The following is an 18,744-nucleotide window of genomic DNA, read 5'->3' on the forward strand; positions in this document are numbered from 1 at the left end:
ATTAAACTTTTGTGCACGCAAATTGTAGCACAGTTTGGATATCCTTGTGTCCAGCTGACAACCTCACCGTTAACTGTCATTTTTATATTTATATTAAATTCATGGACTATTCCAATTGTAGTTAAATACTAAAGAGCAAAATGAAGTGAATTAAAACATTTTTTTATTCATAAACCCCTAAAAGATTTTAGAGGGAATTAAAAATAAAAAATCTACAAAATCTATATGACACATAGAAGGAATAGTACCCGAGCCATTCGTTTATTATGACACATCACTTTCACAAAGCAGCATTATTGGGGTCGTTAAAGGGCTTATTCACTAAGCTGTGCACACAGGATACAACTAGAAACCTGGGGGGGAAAGAGGGGGTCAGAAAGAGAACAAGAGAATCAGAATGGGGCAAATAAACGGAGGAGAGCGACACGCTGTAATAATAATAATAATAATAATAATAATAATAATAATAATAATAATAGGGAAGGCATTCTCATACTGACAACCTGAAAAGGAACACAGAGAGAGGGACATCTCAAACTGGAGACTGAGAGAGAGAGGGGAGGTAGAGAGACAGAGAGAGGGAGTAGAAAGAGAGACAGTGAGACAGAGGGGATGTAGAGAGGGGGTAGAGAGACAGAGCAAGAGAGAGGGGTAATTAGAGTGACAGAGAGAGGGGAGTAAAGAGAGAGACTGTGAGACAGAGGGGTTGTAGAGAGGGGGTAGAGAGACAGAGTAAGAGAGAGGGGTAATTAGAGTGACAGAGAGAGGGGGTAGATAGAGTGACAGAGTGAGGGGGTAGAGAGAGAGGGATAGGTAGAGTGACAGAGAGAGGGGGTAGAGAGAGAGGGATAGGTAGAGTGACAGAGAGAAGGGGTAGGTAGAGTGACAGAGAGAGGGGGGTAGAGTGACAGAGAGAGGGGGTAGGTAGAGTGACAGAGAGAGGGGGGTAGAGAGAGAGAGAGAGGGGGGTAGGTAGAGTGACAGAGAGGAGGGTAGGTAGAGTGACAGAGAGAGGGGGGTAGAGAGAGAGAGGGATAAGTAGAGTGACAGAAAGAGGGGGGAGAGAGAGAGAGAGAGGGTTAGATAGAGTGACAGAGAGAGGGGGTAGAGAGAGAGAGGGGGGGGTAGGTAGAGTGACAGAGAGGAGGTTAGGTAGAGTGACAGAGAGAGGGGGGTAGAGAGAGAGAGAGAGGGGGGTAGGTAGAGTGACAGAGAGGAGGGTAGGTAGAGTGACAGAGAGAGGGGGGTAGAGAGAGAGAGGGATAGGTAGAGTGACAGAAAGAGGGGGGAGAGAGAGAGAGAGAGGGTTAGATAGAGTGACAGAGAGAGGGGGTAGAGAGAGAGAGAGGGGGGGTAGGTAGAGTGACAGAGAGGAGGTTAGGTAGAGTGACAGAGAGAGGGGGGTAGAGAGAGAGGGATAGATAGAGTGACAGAGATAGGGGGGTAGAGAGAGAGAGACAGTGAGAGAGAGGGGGTAGGTAGAGTGACAGAGAGAGGGGGTAGAGAGCGCGAGAGAGAAAGAGAGACATTGAGAGAGAAGGGGGAGGTAGGGAGACAGAGAGAGAGTGGTGGAAGTCACAAACTGGAGAGAGAACCACAAGGCGGCTGAAAGAGGAGTCATCTTACAATCACCACCTATGCTTCATCTGAAGATAATAATCCCACAAATACCTAATATTGCCTGTGCCTGGTTATCACTGGAATCCTGTCACTGTATATTTTCTCATGTTTAGATTCTGTGAGCAATGTTTAGCTGTCAGTCTGTAACGATAAATTCTAATCTTTTGTTAATAAAAGTAAATGTCTTGTATCAGTAAATATTATCTATCCAATACCCATTCCTGCAATGTATACCAAGGCCAATGAAGAGACCAGTTAAACTATGGTGATCGTTAGCATTTTAGATTATTTTAGTGGGGGTTTGAATGATATCCGCTGCTTCTTGTCACTGGGTGTCTCCGTCTTACAGAACTGAGTTCCAGACTTTTCGGATCAATAAGTCATGCGGCTTTTCTTAGGGCTGCTGGGAAGGGGAGTGTGCAGCCTTTTAATTGCCAAATAACTCAGCGCTGTCAGAGGGTGCCACAGTGCCAGCAGGGAGGGTAACCAGAAAGCTCTGGGTGTTTGTGGGGTGCGCAAGCTGGCTTGATTGAGCTTTAAACTGCCTCTAACTGAAAGGGGTCTATTGTGTATCCATCAAAGCCCCCTTCTAAAAACACATCTTTTATTAAAAAACAAACGACCAAATGAGTGATAAATCATATTAATAATAAGTTAATGAAAAGCACACACACTGTGTCATATTACGGTACCGATTATCAGTAAATAAAATTATTCTCGTTGCAGTGAATTTTGGGTTAATGTTTTGGGGTCATTCACTAAACACCAAATGAAATTAAATTAGTAGTGAATAAAAAAAACAACAACAAATTTTACAAAATTAGTGCTGTAAATCCTCCCCCCGTCTGATTGAAAAAATTAGTTGTGTCTCAATGACATTTTTTCCCTAATAAATATCTATTGCGGCACGAGAGTGAAGGTGTGTCTCGCTGGCGGTCGCTATGCGTTCTGTAGGTTTGAGTCAATTTATTGGACACAGATACGTCAAACTATCTATCGCTGCCCATTGTATGGGAAATATTTACTGATGCTGTATTCCCTTGTTTTTGTCAATAAATGCAGCAGGTGATGCTGGGAGAAGGGGGACCCTACATTTAGATCTGAGCACCCTAACTCAGCAAGTCTGAAACCTTCTTTGTTCGGTGCTTGGTGTATGTAGAGTTACCTTGAAAAGGTTTGACTTTCTACTGAATACTAAATCACTTTCCAGTGGCAGTCATCACGTTAACCTGTTATTGCTTTTATTGCAGAGTTTATCTGTCATAATACACACCACTAGCTGTTCAATGAAAGAGGGAGGAATTCAGTGGGAACCGATGGGAAATCTGTTTCCTTACTGTATTTGCAGGGGAGCTCTGTTTCCACATTTCTCAACGTAACGTGTCAGTTATGGTTCCACTTTGGCTGCTGTGCCCTGACATTTGAAATTCACTCTGAATTCTCATTTTTGTGAATAATCCTGACAGTTTTTTTTAGTGAATTACAGTTCCTCACTTTATGGTAGTTGCGCGGTTGGAGCTGAGCATTGACAATGTGGCTAGCCGCTAGGCCATTGGTTTAGTTGCCCGATTTGACCCTCCGTATTGGGAGAGCACAATCATTCTCACAGCTGCCCCCCACCACACCAGAACCAGCACTAGCTACATTTTATCAATATCCTTATTTGAACAGATAAGACAAATCCCTGGCCAGTGCAATATTGCTGGCCAGAAGGACTCTTTGAGAACACGTCTTGTCTAGGTCTCAGCTCAGTCTTGTGTCATTCAGTTTAAGAAGAAGCTGTTGCTTTAAGGAAATTCTGAAATGCATGATATTGAACTTGTCCAGATGAGTTATGGCCTCTCTCTAAGTGTTTCTGCCCCTCAGTTCTCAGTGTGATATAATTAAGTGTGCATCATTGTTCTGCATTAAGTACCAACATCTCTGAGGCTTGCCTTGCTAAGCAGAGCTTCTAAGTCTACGTTCCATGGAGATGGGAAGCAGACGGACCTTGTAAAATGGACTTTTAGTCAAAGGCCAGTTATTTATCGTCTCTCCAGCCAGTAACGCCAGCAGGAGGGACACAGTGACATCCTTGTGGGATATGGCAAGGTCTCTGGAGCTGCTGAATCATTTTGATCCATAAAGTATGTCTTGCAGCTTGCGTTGCACGCAGCCCAACACTGGATCTCTGCGATGTATTGAACGCCAGTTATATGTCAGACCTTTAAAGTGGCTTTGGGAGACTGAAAGCTCAGCAGATTTGATTCAACCTTTCAATTATTAATGATCCCAGACCAGAACGAGAAAAAAAAAAAAAAACACCTGGCTTTTCTTCCCAATCTGCGAGGGAGACCAACGCTCCTCTCACTGTGAGAGTCTCAGCAGGCAGGCTGCGAGCAGGATGGCAGAGCATCACCAGAATGACGGGGATCAGCAGTATGAGGGGCTGTGCCAGTATGCCCAGAAGATCACCGCCTGCTTTGGAGTGAATGGTAAGGTGATGCCAGTTACTATTATCTCAGGATTGTGAACTCAGCAGGAAATCCAAACCTGCTCTGCTAACACGGGCAAATACTCACTTATATTACTCATTATAATCAATCAGAACGCATTCACTATTTAAATCTTACTTTTTACACAGGGTTGTTTTATAATATTTCACATGGACAAGCTTAAGAGAAATGATTCTTTCAAAGACACGTTGCTGTATTTTATTCCTCCCAAGTTACTAATCTAATAAACATAGAGATATATCAAATATTCTAATCATCTGGGAATATATCTAAACTCTGCCTGTCTGTCTATATCATTATCTCTGTCTATCATCCATGTGACAATCTATCTTTCTATCCATCTCTCCGTTGTATCACAGTCTGTCTATCTATCTCTTGGATTGATGTCCAGCTTGTCCACAGACTGGGACAATTATAATTTACACCAGCCCTTCCTCAATGACTTACCTCTAACCTACGGAAAATGAATCTGGATATCAGTCTGTGGTTCCTCACTGAGGATGGCAGAAATGTTACATCTATTAATTAGCAGTTTAGATCACTGTGTAATTTCATGATAACAGAGTTTAGGATCTTCGTTATAATAGTCTGTTAAAGATAGAAAAGGTCTAATGATAGCGTTTTATTTCAGATTTAGAGACCATGCTGTGACCAGGTGTAAAGTGATTTAGAAAAGTGGGTTGGGATGAGGGAAACACAGTTACTGGTGCCATGTTGAGCGTTGTCTGGTATATATTAGGGTGCTGTTGGGTCTTGAGTGGCAAATGGTTGTCTGCCATGGGTTGTCTATGTGGCTGGCTCTGACGTGGATTGTACATGTGGCTGGCTCTGACGTGGATTGTACATGTGGCTGGCTCTGCCAATGATTGCTGGCCTGTCTTGCTCTGCCATGGATTGCTGGCATGGCTGGATCTGCCATGTATTGATGGCATGGCTGGCTATGCTATGGATTGCTGGCGTGGGTGGATCTGCCATGGATTGCTGGCATGGCTGGCTATGCTATGGATTACTGGCGTGGGTGGATCTGCCATGTATTGATGGCATGGCTGGCTATGCCATGGATTGCTGGCATGGCTGGATCTGCCATGTATTGATGGCATGGCTGGCTATGCCATGGATTGCTGGTGTGGGTGGATCTGCCATGGATTGTTGGCATGCCTAGCTCTGCCATGGATTGCTGGCATGGCTGGATCTGCCATGTATTGATGGCATGGCTGGCTATGCTATGGATTGCTGGCGTGGGTGGATCTGCCATGTATTGATGGCATGGCTGGCTATGCTATGGATTGCTGGTGTGGGTGGATCTGCCATGTATTGATGGCATGGCTGGATCTGCCTTAGATTATCTATGTGGCTGGATCTGCCATGGATTGACTAAGTGGTTTGATCTGCCATGGATTTTCTATGTGGCTGGCTGCAATTAATTGTCTAAGTGCTGATAACTGGCATAGCTTGCTCTGCCTTAGAGTATCTAGGTGGCTGTCTCTGCCACGGATTGCTGGCGTGGCTGGCTTTGCCAGGGGTTGTCTATGAATTGCTGATGTGACTGGCTCTTCATTGTTTTCTTCTCAGTGGCTGGCTCTGCCATGCATTGCTGGTGTGGCTGGCTTTGACAATGAAAGTTTGTCTGTTAACAATTTGTGGGCCACAAATGCCAAAGGCTGGCCTAGTGTGACAGTATTACAGACAGCCCTCATGACAGAGCTGAAGGTATTACTAACACTGCACAGTGCAGTGGAGAATCAGATCAGTTGAATTACTCCAGGATGATGAGTGATGTAGTTCTTCAGCAGCTGGATGATTTCTGGATAATGAGTGATGTAGTTCTTCTATAGCTAAAAGTTGCTAATTGGCCATTAGTGTAGAAATAAGATAAATGTAATTAGCATAGACTATTCATGTATACATTTTAGCAATTAGTTTTAATATAAAATAATATTTTTTTTCGTTAAGGTATGGTGTTTGAGCTGCAGACAGTCCATGTAAAATGTATTTTTACAATACGGTGATCAGTATGGATAAAAATGTCACTTTTATTTTTCTTAAAAGGGCTGGTAGTATTTAGACAGAATTCAGGATAAAGTTCACTGCGTCCCTGCAGGTCCACACCCCGAACACGTGTCTGTCTTATGCCATCTTTCAATACAGTATGATTGTTCACATGACTGCAATGCAGATTTGCTATGGACAGTGTTATAGTCAGTCTGTATGTATTGGGTGTCTCCCAGAAAGTCCTGGAACCACTATCAGTGACCAGTTCCTCCGGATCCATCCATAAACACAGCGAAATATATTGAGTCTGCAAAAATAACCAACACGTATCAGGTTTTTATAGAAAAACTTTATGTATGGTAGGCAATATTTCACATAAATAACTTAGACCACACAATAAGCACAGACACCGTTTATTTTATTTTAATGGGCTTGGCCGTGGTGTTTATTAAAGCTTGAACAGGGGGCATACCGCCATAACTTGATAACGGTAACATATTTACATAAACTTTTAACTTTCACCATCACGTAATTGCCAGTCAGTCATAGCTAACCTGAGCGACTTTAATATACAACCATTTAACACATATCCTTCCTCAGAACTTGAACCTGAGGATGACTTTGCCCCAAGCTTTCTAACACCACGACAATACTTATAAAGAAAGTTAGCAAATAGGGGAGGGAGGGCGGGGGTCTGTCCGCTCACGCTGACACCTTTTATTCTTACCTGGCTCTCCGCGCCTTGCTCGCTCACGGGCAGCAACCAATCCTCAGCCAGCTCAGCTGTGTCACCAAATCTGCCCAGTGACTTGTCCCACTCTGCCCAACAATCTAACCAGGGGCCATGAACTCTCTACTCTCATAAACTTTACCTATAGTATTAACTGGACCTATTAACCCTCTATTGCCACCATACATATATGCCACAGTGCTTAACCCCTTAAGGACCAAACTTCTGGAATAAAATGGAATAATGACGTGTCACACACGTCATGTGTCCTTAAGGGTTTAAAGGACCACTCTAGGCACCCAGACCACTTCAGCTTAATGAAGTGGTCTGGGTGCCAGGTCCAGCTAGGGTTAACTAATTGTTTTATAAACATAGCAGTTTCAGAGAAACTGCTATGTTTATCAATTAGTTAAGCCTTCCCCCTAATCCTCTAGTGGCTGTCTCACTGACAGCCGCTAGAGGCGCTTGCGTGATTCTCACTGTGAAAATCACAGTGAGAGCACGCAAGCGTCCATAGGAAAGCATTATGAATGCTTTCCTATGTGACCGGCTGAATGCGCGCGCAGCTCTTGCCGCGCGTGCGCATTCAGCCGACGGGGAGGAACGGAGGCGGAGAGGAGGAGGAGAGCTCCCCGCCCAGCGCTGGAAAAAGGTAAGTTTTTACCCCTTTCCCCTTTCCAGAGCCGGGCGGGAGTGGGTCCCTGAGGGTGGGGGCACCGTCAGGGCACTCTAGTGCCAGGAAAACGAGTATGCTTTCCTGGCACTAGAGTGGTCCTTTAACCCCTTAAGGACACATGACGTGTGTGACACGTCATGATTCCCTTTTATTCCAGAAGTTTGGTCCTTAAGGGGTTAATGCCTGTGGCATCTTTATCTGTTCTACTATCCGAGGCAGGAGTGGCTGGGCTCCTAATAAAGGATATGTTTGCATTTTTATTTTAGAAATAACCACATAACGGAGTGTAATCAGTGGTTCTGAATTAAAACTGCCAATTATACTGCAACTCCAGGAAACACCAAACACAATGCTTGTGATGAATCCCTTTCTTCCCAACATAACATGTACAGGTGGAAACTTTCGTGTAAATTTGCAAAGTCCCATAGATTCTTTGGATGGTATAAAAGCATCAGATGTTAGGATATGCCAGGTAAAAAAACAAGGATAAATATAAAAGTATATAAAATTAAAGAGACTAACCAAAATATGAGGTAGTCAGAAAAAAAACATTTTATTTGGATTAAAACACAACGCGTTTCGCCACAAGACCTTGAAGACGCCCCTTGTGGCGAAACGCGTTGTGTTTTAATCTTACACCAAATCTGCTTCATTAAGCTAAAGTTGTTATGGTGACTATACAAAGGGATAGCTCTAAGTGATATCCCCAATATGTCTGTAAAAGACTTAACAGATAAGTGAAATAATAAATTGGGTAATTGTTTTTTTTGTATCACTAAACTGTAATTTAACACAGAATCGCTGTGTCATTGTGTTACTTTGTAATGAAGATTTAATATTATGTTTACCTATTTCTCTTCCTCTATGTAACACAGCTGTGTTAAAGGTAAATACATTGGTGTAGATTTCTCCATATTATTTTATCCTTCACACTTCACTATCATGTAACTGGGCTCCCTGTCAATCATTGTTATAAACTCCGCCCTTTACACCTGGCAGTCAGTATAGTGAGAGCCGCCTCCAGCTTAACTCCCTGTCAATCATTGTTAGAAGCTCCGCCCTTTACACCTGGCAGTCAGTATAGAGAGAGCCGCCTCCATCTTAGCTCACTGTCAATCATTGTTATAAACTCCGCCCTTTACACCTGGCAGTCAGTATAGAGAGAGCCGCCTCCATCTTAGCTCCCTGTCAATCATTGTTATAAACTCCGCCCTTTACACCTAGCAGTCAGTATAGAGAGAGCCGCCTCCAGCTTAGCTCCCTGTCAATCATTGTTATAAGCTCCGCCCTTTACACCTGGCAGTCCAGTCAGTATAGAGAGAGCCGCCTCCATCTTAGCTCCCTGTCAATCATTGTTAGAAGCTCCGCCCTTTACACCTGGCAGTCAGTATAGAGAGAGCCGCCTCCATCTTAGCTCACTGTCAATCATTGTTATAAACTCCGCCCTTTACACCTGGCAGTCAGTATAGAGAGAGCCGCCTCCATCTTAGCTCCCTGTCAATCATTGTTATAAACTCCGCCCTTTACACCTAGCAGTCAGTATAGAGAGAGCCGCCTCCAGCTTAGCTCCCTGTCAATCATTGTTATAAGCTCCGCCCTTTACACCTGGCAGTCCAGTCAGTATAGAGAGAGCCGCCTCCATCTTAGCTCCCTGTCAATCATTGTTATAAGCTCCGCCCTTTACACCTGGCAGTCAGTATAGACAGAGCTGCCTCCATCTTAACTCCCTGTCAATCATTGTTATAAGCTCCGCCCTTTACACCTGGCAGTCAGTATAAAGAGAGCCACCTCCATCTTAGCTCCCTGTCAATCATTGTTATAAGCTCCGCCCTTTACACCTGGCAGTTAGTATAGAGAGAGCCACCTCCATCTTAGCTCCCTGTCAATCATTGTTATAAGCTCCGCCCTTTACACCTGGCAGTCCGTATAGAGAGTCGCCTCCATCTTAGCTCCCTGTCAGTCATTGTTATAAGCTCCTCCCTTTACACCTGGCAGTCAGTATAGAGAGAGCAGCCTCCATCTTAGCTCCCTGTCAATCATTGTTATAAGCTCCGCCCTTTACACCTGGCAGTCAGTATAGAGAGAGCCGCCTCCATCTTAGCTCCCTGTCAATCATTGTTATAAGCTCCGCCCTTTACACCTGGCAGTCAGTATAGAGAGAGCCGCCACCATCTTAGGTCCCTGTCAATCATTGTTATAAGCTCCGCCCTTTACACCTGGCAGTCAGTATAGAGAGAGACACCTCCATCTTAGCTCCCTGTCAGTCATTGTTATAAGCTCCTCCCTTTACACCTGGCAGTCAGTATAGAGAGAGCCACCTCCATCTTAGCTCCCTTTCAATCATTGTTATAAGCTCCGCCCTTTACACCTGGCAGTCAGTATAGAGAGAGCCGCCTCCATCTTAGCTCCCTGTCAATCATTGTTATAAGCTCCGCCCTTTACACCTGGCAGTCAGTATAAAGAGAGCCGCCTCCATCTTAGCTCCCTGTCAATTATTGTTATAAGCTCCTCCCTTTACACCTGTCAGTCAGTATAGAGAGAGCAGTCTCCATCTTAGCTCCCTGTCAATCATTGTTATAAGCTCCGCCCTTTACACCTGGCAGTCAGTATAGAGAGAGCCGCCTCCATCTTAGCTCCCTGTCAATCATTGTTATAAGCAGAGGCGGCTCTCTAATTAGGCGGTTTAGGCGGCCGCCTAAGGCCTCGCGCTGGCTGGGGCCTCGCGGCCGCCTAAACCGCCTGTTGGCATAGTGTGTCAGGTCCTCGGTCAGTGACCGAGGACCTGACACCAGGAGGGGGCCCGGCGGCTTGCCCGGTATGCCGCCGGGTGCGAGGCCCCTCCTTGCTGCCAGGCCGGCCACCGCAGACACTGGTCTGCAGCTCCGCAGTGTGCAGAGCTGCAGACCATGTGACTCGCGAGAATTGGCCAATCAGAGCGTTGCCGCGGGTTACCACGGCAACGCTCTGAATCTCGCGAGATTACACGGTCTGCAGCTCTGTGGAGCTGCAGACCGGGAGCAGGGGCCACCGGACCACCAGGGAGCCCACTGGACCACCAGGGAAAGGTAGGCTCACCCCCACCACCCTTAGCTTCACCCCCCACCACCATCACCCCCCCACCACCACCATCACCCCCCACCACCCTCAGCTTCACCCCCCACCACCACCATCACCCCCACCACCCTCAGCTTCAACCCCCACCACCATCACCCCCACCACCCTCAGCCTCACCCCCAACACCCCACCCTCAGCCTCACCACCACCATCACCCCCACCACCCTCAGCCTCACCCCCACCACCCTCAGCTTCACCCCCCACCACCATCAACCCCACCACCCTCAGCCTCACCCCCACCCTCACCATCACCCCCCACCACCCTCAGCCTCACCCCCACCACCATCACCCCCACCACCCTCAGCTTCACCCCCACCACCATCAACCCCACCACCCTCAGCCTCACCCCCACCACCATCACCGCCACCACCCTCAGGTACACCCACCACCACCATCAGCTTCACCCCCCCACCACCGTCACCATCACCCCCCACCAACCTCAGCCTCATTCCCCACCACCATCACCCACCATCACCACCCTCAGCCTCACCCCCCACCATCACCCCACCCTCACCCCCACCACCATCTCCCCACCCTCAGCCTCACCCCCCACCACCCTCAGTCTCACCCCCACCACCCTCAGCTTCACCCCCCACCACCATCAACCCCACCACCCTCAGCCTCACCCCCACCCTCACCATCACCCCCCACCACCCTCAGCCTCACCCCCACCACCATCACCCCCACCACCCTCAGCTTCACCCCCCACCACCATCAACCCCACCACCCTCAGCCTCACCCCCACCACCATCACCGCCACCACCCTCAGGTACACCCACCACCACCATCAGCTTCACCCCCCCACCACCGTCACCATCACCCCCCACCAACCTCAGCCTCATTCCCCACCACCATCACCCACCATCACCACCCTCAGCCTCACCCCCCACCATCACCCCACCCTCACCCCTCCCCACCATCACCCCCACCACCCTCAGCCTCACCCCCACCACCCCCACCACCCTCAGGTACACCCACCACCACCATCAGCTTCACCCCCCCACCACCGTCACCATCACCCCCCACCAACCTCAGCCTCATTCCCCACCACCATCACCCACCATCACCACCCTCAGCCTCACCCCCCACCACCCTCAGCCTCACCCCACAACCATCACCCCACCCTCAGCCTCACCCCCACCACCATCTCCCCACCCTCAGCCTCACCCCCACCACCCTCAGCCTCACCACCCACCACCATCACCCCCACCACCCTCACCATCACCCCTCCCCACCATCACCCCCACCACCCTCAGCCTCACCCCCACCACCCTCAGCTACACCCACCACCACCATCAGCTTCACCCCCCCACCACCGTCACCATCACCCCCCACCAACCTCAGCCTCATTCCCCACCAGCATCACCCACCATCACCACCCTCAGCCTCACCCCCCACCACCCTCAGCCTCACCCCACAACCATCACCCCACCCTCAGCCTCACCCCCACCACCATCTCCCCACCCTCAGCCTCACCCCCACCACCCTCAGCCTCACCACCCACCACCATCACCCCCACCACCCTCACCATCACCCCTCACCACCATCACCCCCACCACCCTCAGCCTCACCCCCACCACCCTCAGCTACACCCACCACCACCATCAGCTTCACCCCCCCACCACCGTCACCATCACCCCCCACCAACCTCAGCCTCATTCCCCACCACCATCACCACCCTCAGCCTCACCCCCCACCACCCTCAGCTTAACCCCCACCACCATCACCCCCCACCACCATCACCCCTCACCACCCTCACCATCACCCCTCCCCACCATCACCCCCACCACCCTCAGCCTCACCCCCACCACCCTCAGCTACACCCACCACCACCGTCACCATCACCCCCACCACCATCACCCACCACCCTCAGCTTCACCCCCCACCACCATCAGCTTCAGCCCCCACCACCCTCAGCCTCACCCCACCCTCAGCTTTACCACCCCTCAGCATCACTCCCCCCACCACCTTCAGCATCACCCCCCTCAGCATCACCCCCCACCACCCTCAGCATCACCACCCTCAGCATCACCCCTCACCACCCTCAGCATTACCCCCCACCACCCTCAGCATCACCACCCTCAGCATAACCCTCCGTCACCACCCTCAGCTTCCCCCCACTCACCATCACCCCCTCCTTCTCACATCACCCCTTCTCACTCTCACATTACCCCCTCTCACTCTCACATTACCCCCTCTCACTCTCACATTACCCCCTCTCACTCTCACATTACCCCCTCTCACTCTCACATTACCCCCCCCACTCTCACATTACCCCCCACTCTCACATTACGCGCCCCACTCTCACATTACGCGCCCCACTCTCACATTACCCCCTCTCACTCTCACATTAACCCCCCTCACTCTCACATTACCCCCCTCTCACTCTCACATTACCCCCCTCTCACTCTCACATTACCCCCTCTCACTCTCACATTAACCCCCTCACTCTCACATTAACCGCCTCACTCTCACATTACCCCCTCTCACTCTCACATTACTATCACCCCCTGCTCCCTCTCACATCACCATCTCCCCACCCTCAGCCTCACCCCCACCACTCACAGCCTCACCACCCACCACCATCACCCCCACCACCCTCACCATCACCCCTCCCCACCATCACCCCCACCACCCTCAGCCTCACCCCCACCACCCTCAGCTACACCCACCACCACCATCAGCTTCACCCCCCCACCACCGTCACCATCACCCCCCACCAACCTCAGCCTCATTCCCCACCACCATCACCCACCATCACCACCCTCAGCCTCACCCCCCACCACCCTCAGCTTAACCCCCACCACCATCACCCCTCACCACCCTCACCATCACCCCTCCCCACCATCACCCCCACCACCCTCAGCCTCACCCCCACCACCCTCAGCTACACCCACCACCACCGTCACCATCACCCCCACCACCATCACCCCCCACCACCCTCAGCTTCACCCCCCACCACCCTCAGCCTCACCCCACCCTCAGCTTCACCACCCCTCAGCATCACTCCCCCCACCACCTTCAGCATCACCCCCCACCACCCTCAGCATCACCACCCTCAGCATCACCCCTCACCACCCTCAACATTACCCCCCACCACCCTCAGCATCACCACCCTCAGCATAACCCTCCGTCACCACCCTCAGCTTCCCCCCACTCACCATCACCCCCTCCTTCTCACATCACCCCTTCTCACTCTCACATTACCCCCTCTCACTCTCACATTACCCCCCCACTCTCACATTACCCCCCCACTCTCACATTACGCGCCCCACTCTCACATTACCCCCTCTCACTCTCACATTATCCCCCTCTCACTCTCACATTACCCCCCTCTCACTCTCACATTACTCACTCTCACATTACCCCCTCTCACTCTCACATTAACCCCCCTCACTCTCACATTACCCCCCTCTCACTCTCACATTACCCCCCTCTCACTCTCACATTACCCCCCTCTCACTCTCACATTACCCCCTCTCACTCTCACATTAACCCCCCTCACTCTCACATTAACCCCCTCACTCTCACATTAACCGCCTCACTCTCACATTACACCCTCTCACTCTCACATTACTATCACCCCCTGCTCCCTCTCACATTACCATCAACCCCCCGCTCCCTTTCACCATCACCGTCCACTCCCTCTCACCATCACACCCCCCGCTCCCTCTCACCATCAGCTACCCCATACACATAGGGTCTCAGACAAAAACACAAACATGCTCACAGAGACATACATTCGCACACACAAGGATACTCTCTGTCAGACACACTCTCAGGCACATACACAGGTAGACAGTGCGTCAATGTGTATATGTGACACTTTTTTGTTAGTGGGGCCTCATGTTTGCATTTCGCCTAAGGCCTCATAAAGTCTAGAGCCGCCTCTGGTTATAAGCTCCGCCCTTTACACCTGGCAGTCAGTATAAAGAGAGCCGCCTCCATCTTAGCTCCCTGTCAATTATTGTTATAAGCTCCTCCCTTTACACCTGGCAGTCAGTATAGAGAGAGCAGCCTCCATCTTAGCTCCCTGTCAATCATTGTTATAAGCTCCGCCCTTTACACCTGGCAGTCAGTATAGAGAGAGCCACCTCCATCTTAGCTCCCTGTCAATCATTGTTATAAGCTCCGCCCTTTACACCTGGCAGTCAGTATAGAGAGAGCCGCCTCCATCTTAGGTCCCTGTCAATCATTGTTATAAGCTCTGCCCATTACACCTGGCAGTCAGTATAGAGAGAGCCACCTCCATCTTAGCTCTCTGTCAATCATTGTTATAAGCTCCGCCCTTTACACCTGGCAGTCAGTATAGAGAGAGACACCTCCATCTTAGCTCCCTGTCAATCATTGTTATAAGCTCCTCCCTTTACACCTGGCAGTCAGTATAGAGAGAGCCGCCTCCATCTTAGCTCCCTGTCAGTCATTGTTATAAGCTCCTCCCTTTACACCTGGCAGTCAGTATAGAGAGAGCCGCCTCCATCTTAGCTCCCTGTCAATCATTGTTATAAGCTCCGCCCTTTACACCTGGCAGTCAGTATAAAGAGAGCCGCCTCCATCTTAGCTCCCTGTCAATCATTGTTATAAGCTCCGCCCTTTACACCTGGCAGTCAGTATAGAGAGAGCCGCCTCCATCTTAGGTCCCTGTCAATCATTGTTATAAGCTCCGCCCTTTGCACCTGGCAGTCAGTATAGAGAGAGCCACCTCCATCTTAGCTCCCTGTCAATCATTGTTATAAGCTCCGCCCTTTGCACCTGGCAGTCAGTATAGAGAGAGCATACAGAGAGGAGGACAAACAGTAGAGCAAAAGATTTATCAATATGTCTAAAAGTGATGCAAAGCTGTAAAAGGAGACAGCAGCCAATGGAACCTGCTCATTCTACTGGTTTCCATGGTAACAGCCCCACTGTTAGAACTTTGACACCATTTTCCCGACTTCAACACATGCTAACTCTCCCTCGATATCTCCATTTCTTCTTTCCAATATAAAAGTTCCATTTAGTTCTAGGTGATATTTAAATTTTTTATTCATGGAAATCCATAAAAGTGGATTTGTCCACAATAGCTGAACTATAAGCAATCTCCAAGTAAATTATGGTGTTTGACTATTTTGGTCTAAAATGTAAAACGTCCCTTTGACTTCACATTCAATAAGGATCTCGTATTGTTTGTCTGGGTTTATGCTGCGCTCACTGTTTCTGTCAGTCAGTCGCACTGCGCATGATCTTCACATCAAAACTGACAATAAATTCCATGATTCTAACCGTGGACACAGACCATTCAGGGGTTAATTCCAGGGAGTCTATAAGGCCATGCCGCACCGGTCCCCAATCTCACCGAGACTCAGTTAGAAAGCGCCACCTTGAGGTAAGTAGAATGCAGGTCCATTATACAAGGGTGGTTGGATAATGAACTGACTTACTTCATTAATTCCCTCCAGCACTATATATATATATAATAACCATTGCAGCACTTTTCATGTTCTGCCCATCAGCCGGAAGAATTGCATTACGTATGAGAAACATGGTGGGTCTGGTCATCTTAGATTTCAGATCAGAATCCCTGAACTTGAGTCGTCTGGGAAATTCCCGGAGTGAATTTCACAATTTTTGCAAAAATAACGAAAATTGAATATTTCTCCAAATATTTTCAGTTCAAATTGTCATCCAAAGATGGGAAGTTCACACTGAATATTCCTGACAATTCACAGTTTAGTGGATAATCCTGTGACAGAGTTTGAATGCGAGTGAGACCCTGCAGATTGACGCGTCGGGTGTGGGCAAACCATTTTATTAAATAATTCATGTGATTATAAATGATCAGATCTCTGGAGTCTGTGAATAAAGTATGCCAGCAGGAGCTCCCCAGAGACACTCACTTTTTGGTGTAACGCCTTATGGGGTACATCGTCTTTTGAAGAACAAATCTTTATTTCTGCCAACCTATCAGAATGGCAAATTACCCGGAATATGTTAAGCCGGGTAAAACACCTTCTTAATGAGACACAATGTATACAGCCTGTAAGATGGCTGTTATGCTGTATTGGTCGCATGCAAGGGTCAGATTAAGAAGCTCCTCTCATACTATCACACTGAAGATTCTGCCAAGTAATCCTCTTATTCGGTTTACCTTATATACCTTATTTTATTGCCTGGCAATTTATCTGATGGGCTATTTCGCTTTCATTACCATAAGGCAGGAGATAGGAGCTTTCCCTGACTGATTAGTTCTGCCCCAGGATGAGTTTGGTGCTTGGGGTCAGCTGATTCGGCCTATGCTGATAATCTCCTACTGATAATCACAACGAATATATCCTGCCTTAATCTCGCACAGGGAGTAGGAGAGATCGCAGCTAAGGCAGTCCGTAAAGACACTGCAAAGGGAGGATTTCATACCGTGCTAAGCAAAGATTCCTTTATAAATTACAATCTTTTAATAATGTTTTTTTAGAATGTTACCTAACAACAGTCCTGCTTTCTGAACTGTTAGCATTTTAATTCAGCAGCATTTTTTAGACGAATTTAAAGGACAAACCTGCGATCTTAATGAAAAATGGCCTCAATTTCTGGGTCTGACATATCACTACTTGTAACACTAGCTAGGTGTTTTATCGGTGAAGCAGAGTGAGATACGTCGGTTGTTTTATTCTTTTTATCTGCGGAGTGTGAAACTTGATACAGGTGTTTTTTTAATTGAGTGTGAGTGCTCCTTTAGTCGGGTCATTTATCCAAGATGCCAACCTTTCCAAGTCTAAGCTCCTTAGGGCGGCTCTGTTCCTCTGGCCGTAGTAGAAATGTCCCAACCAGCAAAAACAAGCCAGCACACTCGGTCAAGCGAATGTCCATCATAGAAGATGGGGAGATCGCTGAGGTTTTGTATCTTATCCCCAAACAGACCATGCTGGAACAGATGCCATATCTAAAACCGGACGATTATTATTTATGTGAAGAGCTTTCAAGTCTTCCCTATGGACTAGGTAAGTGAGTTCACTGTTAGCTGTGAGTGTTGGTTTCTGTATAGACTATTTAAATAGTTGGTAGGTTTTCCTAAGGTGTGAGTGTTAAGTTCTGTGTGGTAAGTGATCAAATTAGTAGTGGGTTTTGAATGGACTGGCTGAGTAAGAGTTTATCAATGTGTTGTGTGTGGTTGGTTCTAAATGGATTGGCTAAGTGAGTGATGGGTCCTTGATGGACTGTGCCATTGGTGGGTTCTAAATAACCTGTGTCAATGGTGGGTTCTTGATGTACTGTATGAATGGTGAGTTCTCGATGTGATGTATGAGTGGTGGGTTATCGATGTGCTGTGTGAATGGTGGGTTATCGATGTGCTGTATGAATGGTGGGTTCTCGATGTGATGTGTGAATGGTGGGTTCTCAATGTGCTGTATGAATGGTGGGTTCTCGATGTGTTGTGTGAATGGTGGGTTCTCGATGTGTTGTGTGAATGGTGGGTTCTCGATGTGCTGTGTGAATGGTGGGTTCCTGATGTGCTGTGTAAATGGTGAAATAACGAAATATATGTTCTGGCGCGGAGCTATGGACATGTTGCCAGTGAATTTATGCTTTATAGTTTGGATACCCTGTGCTTTGGGTAGTAGTAACATAATCACAGTCTAGAATTGGGCAGGACACAAGCAGAGGAGCTAAGTACCAAGCCTGAGATAAGGGACATCAGAACAAAATCTGAAAATAAATCGTGTGGACACATTTTAACACATTTAACAATTCAAACTGCTCCATAAATCACAACATTGACAATTTAAAGAAACAGTACACAATAACCAGTCATTTACAAACCGAGAATGGCCAGTTAATAAGTCAAGGAATTGCATGTTTGAGACCAAAATAGCTGAGATTTCATAAGAAATTGAGATTGTTCCCATTCCACCTGCTTTGTCATCACATCCGTACAGTTCCTGGATTAGACAATAACCCTAAATGTATTTATTGGTGCGAATAATTAGCAAACATAGGAGTGTCATGGGCATGGGCAAGGGCTGTACCAGGTGTGCCCAGGCTAACTCTAATTAGGGGCCAACTTGTAACCTCTGCCCTCATTCATGTGCCTTCCAATAATATATAATTTCAGTTGTTTCTGGTTAAACCTAAGGGTTGTGAAA

General features: G+C 48.1%; 1 protein-coding gene across 1 annotated transcript in view; it reads left to right on the forward strand.

Moving 5' to 3' along the window:
- Positions 1–17,152: 17,152 nt before the first annotated feature.
- Positions 17,153–18,744, forward strand: part of ABLIM1 (actin binding LIM protein 1) — a 207,104-nt gene continuing 205,512 nt past the window's right edge. Inside the window, exon 1 of the mRNA XM_063434108.1 lies at positions 17,153–17,601. Coding sequence (XP_063290178.1) covers positions 17,358–17,601 — 244 coding nt within the window. The 5' untranslated portion in view covers positions 17,153–17,357. The remainder of the gene's footprint in view (positions 17,602–18,744) is intronic.

Source organism: Pelobates fuscus, chromosome 10 (genome assembly GCF_036172605.1).
Source record: "Pelobates fuscus isolate aPelFus1 chromosome 10, aPelFus1.pri, whole genome shotgun sequence".
NCBI classification, from domain to species: domain Eukaryota; kingdom Metazoa; phylum Chordata; class Amphibia; order Anura; family Pelobatidae; genus Pelobates; species Pelobates fuscus.